Source organism: Hyla sarda, chromosome 6 (genome assembly GCF_029499605.1).
Source record: "Hyla sarda isolate aHylSar1 chromosome 6, aHylSar1.hap1, whole genome shotgun sequence".
Lineage (NCBI taxonomy): Eukaryota > Metazoa > Chordata > Amphibia > Anura > Hylidae > Hyla > Hyla sarda.
This window is the reverse complement of record NC_079194.1, coordinates 173,960,049-173,972,395: the sequence shown is the minus strand read 5'-3', so window position 1 is coordinate 173,972,395 and position 12,347 is coordinate 173,960,049. Positions and strand designations below refer to the sequence as shown.

Genomic DNA, 12,347 nt, shown 5'->3' with positions numbered 1-12,347 from the left:
GAACATTCAGGCATAAGGCAGTGCATGATGGTTCATTAGTCATTTATATTTAGTTACAGTCATTTCTTCCTTTGGAGTAATACATTGATTTTAAAAAGGACTTAACATTGTGTAATATCCCAGTACAGAACATGGTCCTTTACTACCCTCAGGCCCTGTCAGGTTGAGACCCTCAGTGACCTAGGGGCTCCCCTGCAGGGTCTCCCCCTGTTGTTTCCAGAATGTTGTGTATACTGATTTAATGTATAGACAGGAATCAAATGTATAGATAGAGCAGAGGACCTGTGGGAGGTTGTCTCAAGGACCTGTAAGTCTGTCACATGTTATGTTATGCAGTCACATGATTAGTTGTCACATGTTCTCCCAGGGAGCACCAGCTTAACCTATGACCCACAGCTTGACCAGTGGGCTTTAGTCCAGCCCCTTCCACTATATAAAGGGGTAGCCATTACAATTCACTCTTTTCTTTACTGTGAACCAGCCAGTGCAGATGTCTCAGTGCAAGTGATCAGCTACCTGGAAGGCCACAAAGCTACAGTCATTCCAGTAAGTCAAAAGTCTATGTCTGCTGTCACTACAAGTAGTCAAGTCCTGCATATAGTCAAGCCTCAAGATAATTGTCTCGTCTATTACATGTATAATTGGTCTCAGCAAGCTGCGAGGTCTTCTGAGTTACTGGCCACCTCTCTGGGAATCTGGCCTAGCTGTGAAGATAATACAATCTGTCTTAAACTCAGGAAAGCCTCAGTTAAACCACAACTGGTTGTGGACTCTCCTTTCTTAACTAGCCATTGGAATAGCGGAGATACCGTTTGTGTGGTACCGGTACCAAAAACCACTCTGGCATTACAAACACTAGGGGTTAATAACAGCTTGCCCCCGGGGTCAATACCATCTGACCCCACCACCCACACCACTACACCCGTGGTCCCGCCATACACCTGTGGTCCACCACAGTTGTATTAAAGGGGAATGTGTCATTAAAAAAAAATCCCCTATTGTTTGAATCAAGCTTTTATGGTAAACATATTTTTGGTAATGTATTTTCCATTTTGCTATCTATATTTAAAAATATTCCTGAAATCTTTGAGTTTTATTCTGGCCACTAAACCTACACTGACAATTTCTGTTCTGTACAGATTACTTTCTAGCAGTGCCCTCCTTATCACAGACATCATTACAGTAATAGGAGACATTAGAATTGAGATAAGATTATAGGTGATGGTCATAACTCCTCTCCTTCCCCTCCCTACACACTGTCCTCTACACAGGTCACAAGGCATTTGTAAAAAATTGTCTCATTAAAGTCAATAAGTCACCTCCAGTATATTGTTCCTTGTGTCCCTGTAAATGTATATGGCTGCCCCCATGATAATGTACAAAAGATTAAACAAAGCAAAACCAGAAAATAGAAACGGGTTAGAAAAAAAGATGTTTCAGGGTCTGGCTCTATTCAGTAAAAAAAAAAAAAAAAAAATCCTGGGTGACACATAAAGATTAGAGTGTTACTCTTGTCCATATGCTATTTCTGGCATTGCATCCAATCCCAGAATTAAGACTAAATAAAGTGTGCTTTTCAAATTAAATTTATAACCCCAAACCAAGTATATTAAAGGGGTATTCTGGTGAAAAACTTTTTTTTTTTTTTATCAACTGGTGCCAGAAAGTTAAACAGATTTGTAAATGGCTTCTATTTAAAAAATCTTAACCCTTTCAGTACTTATTAGCTGCTAAATACTACAGAGGAAAATATTTTCTTTTGGAACACAGAGCTCTCTGCTGACATCATGACCACAGTGCTCTCTGCTGACACCTCTGTCCATTTTAAGAACTGTAGAAAACATATGCTGCTCTGGACAGTTCCTAAAATGGACAGAGATGTCAGCAGAGAGTACTGTGGCCATTATGTCAGCAGAGAGCACTGTGTTCCAAAAAGAAAATAATTTCCTCTGTAGTATTCAGCATCTTATAAATACTGGAAGGGTTAAGATTTTTTAATAGAAGTAATTTAGTAGTTTAGCTTTCTGGCACCAGTTGATTAAAAAAAAAAAAAGTTTTCCACCGAAGTACCTCTTTAAGCCTAAAGTAGAGGGTTAGGGGCTAACCAGTAACCGGCTAACCTGTAATGTTTAGGTGCCATACTTACTTTCAGTTTTCCCCTGCTTAAGATTACTGAAAGAGGAAAATACACACTAAGGAGTCTGCCCATGTGGCTGTTCTAGATACCTATTTGCTATAGCCTTTTTCCTGCCACCTCCACAATCATAGCAATATCTGCACACAAGAAAGTGGGAATGAGCATTGATAATGCCTAATCTCCTACAAGTGAGTGGGCATCTACTAAACTATTTGGCCTCTTGTCCTGGAAAGGTGAGGTAAGATTTATAGGGGTACTCCGCCCCTAGACATCTTATCCCCTATCCAAAGGCACATCCATGACTGATCATGAGCAATACAGGGGCCGGAGTATTGTGGCGTCATGGCCCTGCCCCCTCGTGACATCACAGCCCACCCCTCAATGGCGGCTTTAAGCTTTGGCAGTTTTTACAGTTTACCTACTGGCCCTACATCTGCTTAAACGTCTATAATCCCTTACCACCAGTCACCCCTAGCCTTGTAATCCACCAATTTGTGCCTGCTTCAGACTTTTGTCTCTGTCAGTATTCTAGTTTCTGTGTCCTGACAAGTTCAGTTTTTACACGCTGAGGTTTTTAGTTTCTTGCCTATAAATGTTTGGCTTAGTTGTATCTAGAAGCAGCTTTTCCATTAGACTGATGTAAACACAGACAACATATGAATCAGCCACAGGAATGAAGAACTTGGCAGCAACCATCATTGTCCTTCTCAGGGGTGATGTGAACAGATAATTTTGCCCGGTGATTTAAAATACAAACAGCTGGTAAAAAAAGCCTATGATACATGGAAAAAGTATTTCCATCTGGCTGGTGATGTGACTGCTGAGGACAATGTTTTGCTATGCAATCCCCAGACTGCATGCTGCCTGGCCAGTGAGTTAATATGATCAGCACTGGTGCCAAACCAGTATGATTCATTTTAAAGATGGAGTCATGTTCATGTTTATTCCAACAATCGAGAGAGTCCACCACATGGTAATATTTGAGCAGTGGGTTGTGAGAATTCTAATGCATTTGGAATAGTACTTTTGTCCCAGTGTCTCTTACTTCCTAAACCACTCCTTTTGCAAGTCTTTACCTTTTTATTATATTCATACTTCTAAAAGAAGAAAGGTTTATAAAATACATTTAGCTGTGTCCTAAAAACTGTTCATTCCAGCAGTTGGTATGTGCTACTGTAGTTTCGGTAGAGGTGAATTAGATGGCAAAACCCATCTAGTAATAGCAGGTGATCACTGAGGTTTACAGAAGCTGAAACCAGTTGTTTGATGAGACAACCACCATATATTTTATTTAAAAAACAGGAGCTTTTCATACCCTTTACCTAGGACATTACAGTAGTAATATGGTCCATGGGGGATACATTTTATAGTAGAGATTGTTAGATTTAAACTTATAAAGCTACCATGAAGAGTATCCTTAATGCGTTTACATTTATTTATATATTTTGTAATAATGTTTAAAGCTGCCCTTCAAACTGACCCTTATATTTTACTTTTTAGGTTCTGGTGAGTGACAGGATACAGGGATCCAAGTTTCGCCTGTATGGAAAAGGTGTGGATGAGGATCCAAAAGGAACATTCAGGATAAATGAAAATACTGGGGAAGTCTTGGTCACTAAAGCTCTTGACAGAGAACTCATTCCTTCTTATCAGGTATGTATCCATGAATGCAACATCAGTGGAATCTGGCTTTACCACATAGTATATGAACTCAGTCTGTCCTATAGTGGCCAAAAGATAGTTTGGAACAGAAAATCCATTGGTATTCTGTCAGCAGCTTTTTTATGATTGAATGAAATGTATGTGACTCTATGGTCAAATTTGCCATAGAACTTGTCATGATATATGGTTTGTGTTTCCTAGTGGTTTCGCAGCACTTCCTAGGTACCACTCAGTTTTTTGGTTAAGTAATTGGAGCAGTAAAAAGAAGGCTCTTCTTGCCTGCAATACCTAGAGCAAATGGAGAAAATCTTACTTACAAGAAGTACATCCTTCTAACTGCTTTATCCACTTCAACAAACCCAGAAGTGTGAAGTGCCCCAAATAAGCCCCCTATCCCCACATATTAAAATGCAATGTTTGCACATAGTGGCATCACATCTTGAGATACCGATCTGTAGTGATGATTTAACCTCCTTTATTGTGAAAGACATTGCAAAGCAGAAAAATGGATAAAATGATCTCTTTGATTCCTACTTTGGCTGCCACTGGGTTTGCAGTTAACTGAGATTATGTAGCTCTTACCTATAATGTAAGTTACTTTTGGATTAATATATGTATGATACATTATTAAATATGTCAATTTGTACTGAGCTATGTGTAAGGCAGTTTACATCAATTTATAAATAACCACTTTATTGAATGTATGGGAATAAAATGCTGCATTGGCTTCAGATCTGGACACTAGAGACCAACTCAAGGTCTTCAAAGGGTAGCATATGAGCATTAATTGACTTGTCTCCAATGTTAATGATCTGTCTTTTGATTGATACCTCTACATTGTCCTCCTTTTTTAGAAGAACACTTCCATTTCACCTAAATCCCTCTGGATCACTTCAAAATATATACCCAATGGGTAAGAAAAAGTCTATTAATATAGCATCCCCATTTTAGGTTACAATTCTGCCCCAATGCCTGCCACTAAAATCCAATACAAACTGGTAGCTGGTAACAAGACGTCTTAAAACCTTATACAGTACATCGGATCCCCCCCGAGATTGCAGAACCCGCCCCACCACCTTGCATGGTGGAGCCGAAGCTGTAAGCTCCAGCTCCACCATTCACTAACCTTTCACATGCTGTGATTACACAGTGTGTGAGGTGCGGGGACGCGATCCACTAGAGGCCGGCGCGATGATGTCACATCATTGCGCTGGCGCCCGGAGATCCTGTCCCCGCAGCCCGCATACTGTAAGTATTGAAGAGTATGCTCAGGGCCCAGGGGATTTGGGGAACTATATCGTACAGGAGCAGGGGGAGGGGGATTTAAAGACTTGGGAAAAGGGAATATTTAATGTGAGGGGCTGCAGGGCAAAGCACAGGGAGCATTATATGGGAAGAGCACAAGGCAGGGGTCCCCCCTGTGCTGTGCCCCTCACATATAATGCCCCCTGTGCTGTGTCCCAAACATATAAATTATATGTGTGGGGCACAGCACATTGGGCATTATATGTGAGGGGCACAGCACAGGGGGCATTATATGTGAGGGGCACAGCACAGGGGGGCATTATATGTGTGGAGCACAGCACAGGGGGCATTATATGTTAGGGGCACAGCACAGAGGGCATTATATGTGTGGAGCACAGCACAGGGGGCATTATATGAAATAATGTCTCCTGTGCTGTGCCTCTCACATATAATGCCCCCTGCACTGTGTCCCACACATATAAATTATATGTGTGTGGCACAGCACAGGGGGCATTATATGTGAGGGGCACAGCACAGGGGGCATTATATGAAATAATGCCTCCTGTGCTGTGCCCCTCACATATAATGCCCCCTGTGCTGTGCCCCTCACATATAATGCCCCCTGTGCTGTGCCGCTCACATACAAATTATATGTGTGGGGCACAGCACAGGGGGCATTATATGTGTGGAGCACAGCACAGGGGGCATTATATGAAATAATGCCTCCTGTGCTGTGCCCCTCACATATAATGCCCCCTGTGCTGTGCCCCTCACATATAATGCCCCCTGTGCTGTGCCCCTCACATATAATGCCCCCTGTGCTGTGCCCCTCACATATAATGCCCCCTGTGCTGTGCCCCACACATATAAATTATATGTGTGCGGCACAGCACAGGGGGCAATATGTGTGAGGGGTACAGCACAGGGGCCATTATATGTGAGGGGCACAGCACAGTCGGCATTATTTCATATAATGCCCCCTGTGCTGTGCTCCACACATATAATGCCACCTGTGCTGTGCCCCACACATATAATGCCCCGTGCTTTGCCCCACACATATAACGCCCCCTGTGCGGTGCCCCTCACATATAATGCCCCCTGAAGGGACAGGATGGGGGCATTATATGTGAGGGGCACAGCAAAGGGGGCATTATATGTGAGGGGCGCATGATGGGGGCATTATATGTGAGGGGCAAAAAACGGGGGCATTATATGTGAAGGGCACAGCACGGGGCATTATATGTGAGGGGCACATGATGGGGGCATTATATGTGAAGGGCAAAGAACGGGGGCATTATATGTGAAGGGCACAGCACAGGGGGCAATATATGTTAGGGGCACAGGACAGCAGGCATTATTATTATGTGGGGGGAACAGGACGGGTCATAATTATCATATGTAGGGGCACAAGATGGGGCATTATTACTATATGTGAAGGCTCAGAGTGTTTTGTATTTCAGAAGTATAGTGTATATTATGAGGAATTTCTGGGGTGGTACGTTTTTTATGGGCCACAAAACATTTGGGTATTTTATTCAGAGGGTACACTGCACAGCAAGTTATATTCAGAGAGTGCAGTGTGTGGTAGTATTAAATTTAGAGAACACAGTGTGTGGTAGTGTTATATTCAGAAGGTGCAGTATGTGATAGTATTATATACAGAGGGTACGGTGTGTGGCGGTATTATATTCAGAGGGTACAGTGTGTTGTATATTCAGGAGGTACAGTGTGTCAGAATTATATTCAGAGGGTGTGTGGTGGTATTGTATTAGAAGAATACAGAGTTTGGCAGTATTATAATAATTATTGTTTTCATATAGAGGATCAGAATGCGCTGACATAGAAACCATCTGGGCGTCAAGTTCTGCTGAGTGAACATTTAGCTGGAACAAATCATGGTGGTATGCAGCATCTGAATTAGATAAGGAAAGACTAGAGAGAAGTCATTACCTGTAGTCACTGATATCATTGTGTATTCTCTTCACTATGTCCTATCAGAGCTGTAGTCACTTGTAAGTTCTACAGTAATGATGGGTGAAACAACAACTCCCAGCATCCCCTTACCACTGCTTAGGTCATACTGGGAGCTGTAGTTTTAAATGGGAAAAACCTCTTTAGTGCTTTCCCATTCTGTGGCAATTGGTATATTTGACTATTATTCTGACATGTGAACATGGCCTAAACAAGGTTAGGACTGTATGATACATTTAATAATATTGTAACTTCCGTGAGCAACATCTTATTTTCTGTCCGCCAACACAAAATACTCTAATAGTGCCCCTCCCGAGACTCGACTCTGGATCCGCCCCTGATACAGTATTTCCCTAGTAACTAGTCTGTTATAAATACTTCAATTGTCCAGCTCTAGGTTGGTGCTGACATTTGAAGGAGGATGTTTAGCATTAATATTGGAATTCCATTTTTCTTCATTATTTAGTTTGAAAACCTAATAACTCTGTTTCTTTTTTGAAATTATCTTCCGGCTGCACATTAGCACAAACCTTGTTAATAATATTTGGTAGCTATTTTGGGCTGTCTGTCTGGATATTGACCTGGTTTGGATTTATTAAGTAAATACTGTATAAACACTGCTGAATTGCATGAGAAGAAAGAATAAGAAAATGAAGTAAATATGCTTCCTCTGCCCATTATCCCAGTGTCCGTATAGGTGCTTTCTATTTATTTTCCTGGAGTTACAACTAGACTGTGGGAGTGCTATGGAATATAGTGTATACTTACCCTTTTTATAAGCACACTACATTATAACATAATTATATTTTCATAACAACAATGAGAAAGGTGTTGGCTATAATTACCACAATGTTCCCTGGAAAGTCTCTGTTTAAGTGCAGTTTACTTTGTATAAATGTGCTGGCGTTGAATGCACGTGTAAATGTTCAGAATATTGACATTTAATACAAGTTATAGGTATGCCCTTTAAATTTATATTATGGGTAAGATCTGCTCATACTTCAGATTCATCCAAGAAGACATTGAATAGGGAACCTTATGTCTAACTTGGAGCTCCTAAGCTCCCATGTAAGCTACTCATAATAATCCGCTTATGGAAGAACTAGCTTTTGTCCGTGGCTTAATTTGCGTTAAATTTGGGGTAACACATGTGGTGTCCCAGCACCGTACTTCATACTGTGCCTTAGTTATTAGTCCCCAAAGTTAGAGTCCCTAGGACTGTCGGGGTTCGTTTCCCTGATTAACCCCTAGTCACCCCTTAGTAACTTGATATTTATAAATATTATCTATATAAATATATGTATATGGTGTTACTCACATATCTTAGCATCGCAGGACATGCAGGTCATGTGACCCAGTTCACAGAATTCTGTGGTTTGCTAAAGGTGGTTCTAGTCAGGGGATCACCCACAATCCATTGTAACGGTGAGTGACAGCTGATATGGACCAATCCAAAACGGCCAGCCCCTGCCCATATAAGGGAGCTGCGCCATTTCGTCGCTTTCTTGGGTTGCTGACTCTGGACAAGGTAGGACCTCCGCAGCTTTCAAGACAATTACTAGGCCAAAGCCTTGCGGCCTAGGCCTGCGCTAGAGATGGATAGTTCTTACAATTCCCCACTATCTCCGCAAGATCTCTGGACCTAATCCAACCCCTAAATCCAGCGGATCTATGTAAATACAATCCTCCTAATCTTAAGAGAACTTTACGATCCTAAGCAACTGTCAGTCACTGCTGTGCTGTCTATAGAGACTCTGTTATCTGGACTGTTACGGATACTGCATGTACAGAAAATCTTCAGTAAAGTTCCTGCAAGTTTTAAGTTCAGCACTGCTGAGGACAATCCATTTATTTTACACTCACCTATCGCTCTTGGGAAGGGTGGCGATAGGCCCAGCATCACTACAGACTTTTAACCCCCACCCTGGCGTCACGAGTGACAAGGGTTAAATTAACCCCTCATATACTACAGCAACACCCCAACTACCCTACACCCCCACCAGGCTACCACACACAGATCTACTTTTTACGATCCTATAGTAATGAGGCCACTCTGGGTAAAGTCTACGGGCATCCAAACAACCCAAATTCTTTCAAATTTGATTGCTGTGTCTAAAGAGTTAATGCCGGACATCTGCCGGAATGGCGATGTCCGGCATTAGCCATGGGTCCTGGCTGCTGATAGCAGCTGGGACCATGCGGGTACGATGCGAGCTCAGCTCCTGAGCTTGCTTCATAACCCTCCCATGCCGCAGCGCTGGGTATTCCCGCCGTTCTGTGGCACGGGGTTAATTCGTACAAACTTTGAACCCCGGTTTCACGACGTCAGGGGAGGAATTTTAGAAAACGAAAACACGTGTTTCTTTATCTCTAAGCCTAAAAACAAAGTTTCATGCTTCTAGCTTTGATAATACTGGTATCTTATTATTTGCCAGAGAGGCATTTGGTCCAGAAGCAGCTGCAATTTCTCTGCAGAAGGTTTAGGTAGGGGTTTAAAAAATACTGCAAGTATGAATGCTTTACAAAATAGACATATTAATAGTTTATTTCTATCCATTAACACAATGAAAAGTGAATGAACAGAAGATAAATTTTAATCAAATCAATATTTGGGGTGATCACCATTGGCCTTTATTACAGCACATCAATTCTTCTAGGAACACTTGCACACAGATTTTAACCCCTATGGTTTTTAGAATGTGATGAGGAAAAAATGAAAGTGCAAAAACGGAAAAACCTGTGGTCCTTACACGGGTTTTTCCGTTTTTGCACTTTCATTTTTTCCTCATCACATTCTAAAAACCATAACACTTTCAATTTTGCACCTACAGACTCATATGAGGGCTTATTGTTTGTGCCACTAATTGTAATTTGTAATGACATCAATCATTTCACCACAAATATTACGGCGAACCAAGAAAAAAAATATTTGTGGGGCAAAATTGAAAAAAGAAACCCCACCATTTTGTAACTTTTAGGGACTTCTGATTCTACGCAGTGCACTTTTCAGTAAAAATTACACCACTTATTTATTCTGTATACCCAATGTATATAGGTTTTCTTTATTTTACTACTTTAAAAAAATTATAACTAAATGCACCAAAATTAGTATGATTAAAATTGTCCTCTTCTGACCACTTTTTATAATTTTTTTAGGGTATAAAAAGTGTCTAAAAAGACGCAATTTTGGACTTTGGTATTTTTTTTACATGTACACCATTGACCTTGTGGTTTAATTATCCTTACATTTTTATAGTTTGGACATTTACGCATGCAGCGATAACACATATGTCTATTCTTTTATATGGAATTTGGTAAAAGGGGGGTGATTTAAACTTATAATAATTTTACACTTTTAGTCCTTAGGGGACTTTTAGGAGGAATCATTTGATTCCTCATACAGAGCAGAGGTAAGCCCTCCAGCTACCTCAGAAGTGGATCGTCCCCCGCAATTGCACGTGGGGGGGGGGGGTTCAGGGGGCGATTCACCCCACTTGACCACCAGGGAGCAGTTAAAGATACCTGGCCACATGTCGGCTATTAATGCCGGCCATCAGCCCAAGTGATTTTAGTAACCTCCAGAAAGTAATGGACATGCCTATGAAGGATCTGTGCTTGTCTTTGGGTTAAATGGCTATGTTGTGAGATTACTATAAAGCTGTGACCAGGGGCACACTGACACCACTCAGGGCCCCCGGACCAAATAAAGCAAGGGCCCCCAGCAAGACTCCACCCCTGGCCTCACCTCTGCCCTGCCCCTATTCCCGCCCAGTATGTATATGAATATTTGCCATAGAAAGGAATAGGGCGTGCAGTGCGCTTGAGGCTATGGTGTACTTTGAGGGATGGCAATGCCAATCACCTTAACTACACCATGCACCTAAAAACACTGAACTTTTTGTGCCAACTTGGGATCTCTCTCTGTGATACCCAGTCCATCTTGGCTCCAGCCTCCACTCACCTTTAAAGGGGTACTCCGGTGGAAAACTCTTTTTTTTTTTTTAAATCAACTGGTGCCAGAAAGGTAAACAGATTTGTAAATTACTTCTATTTAAAAAATGTTAATCCTCCCAGTACCTATTAGTGGCTGTATACTACAGAGGAAATTATTTTCTAGTTGGATTTATTTTCTGTCATGACAACAGTGCCCTCTGCTGACACCTCTGTCCATTTTAGGAAATGTCCAGAGCAGGATATGTTTGCTATGGGGAATTTCTTCTGCTCTGGAAAGTTTCTAAAATGGACAACAGAGGTGTCAGCAGAGAGCACTGTGGTCGTGACAGAAAATAAATCCCAAATAGAAAAGAATTTCCTCTGTAGCATACAGCCGCTAATAAGTACTGGAAGGATTAAAACATTTTAATTGAAGTAATTTACATATCTGTTAAACTTTCTGGCACCAGTTGATTTAAAGAAAAAAAAGTTTTCCACTGGAGTACCTGCCTTTCACCGATCACTACATGATGGCACAGTCAGATATATAACTCATATCTCTGACTGTGCCATCATATAGTGAGCGGTGAAAGGCAGGTAGAAAATAGCAACTAGTCCATTCATAAGCCACACACTTTACCTTTTTTGCCTCCTGCTTGGGTGAGGCTGAGGCCTCTTAGATTTATTACAGAAATAGCACAGCAGCACAGAGTATTTCTGGAGGGAACTGTAGTGAGGCCCACTGTCTGCCTAACTACAGTCCCTGACAGAAATACTCTGTGCTGCTGGGAAGCCTACTCCATCTTCGACCTGCCTTTCACTGCCTCCTACATGACAGCACAGTCAGAGATTTCACATATAACTTATATCCCAGACTGTGCCATCATGTATGGAGCAATGAAAGGCAGGTAGAAGATACATACAACTATACAATTCATAAGCCACCCACTCACCTGGCCAGGCAAGCCTGTTTTTGGGTCCATGCAGATGCTGACTGAGAAAGCCGGCACAGAGTTCAGGGCACTTCTTCGGCAGGGCTCTGTACACCAAGGACAGGCAGGGCTCTCTACACCGAGGACAAGCAGGGCTCTGTATACCGAGTACAAGCAGGGCTCTGTACACCGAGGACAAGCAGGGCTTTGTTCACTGAGGACAAGCAGGGCTCTGTGCAGTGAGGACAAGCAGGGCTCGGTACACTGTGGACAAGCAGGGCTCTGTACACTGAAGACAAGTAGGGCTCTGTACAGCGAGGACAAGCGGGGCTCCGTGCACCGAGGACAAGCAGGGCTCCGTACACTGAGGACAAGCAGGGCTCTGTGCACTGAGGACAAGCAGGATTTCGTACACTAAGGACAAGCGGGGGTCTGTATATTGAAGACAAGCAGGGCTTCGTACACTG

General features: G+C 42.2%; 1 protein-coding gene across 1 annotated transcript in view; it reads left to right on the top strand.

Annotated features, from left to right (window-relative positions):
- The window catches only part of CDH13 (cadherin 13), a 973,781-nt gene that overhangs the window by 477,871 nt on the left and 483,563 nt on the right, over nucleotides 1-12,347 (top strand). Inside the window, exon 5 of the mRNA XM_056525819.1 lies at nucleotides 3,638-3,790. Within this exon, the coding sequence (XP_056381794.1) occupies nucleotides 3,638-3,790 (153 nt within the window). The remainder of the gene's footprint in view (nucleotides 1-3,637; nucleotides 3,791-12,347) is intronic.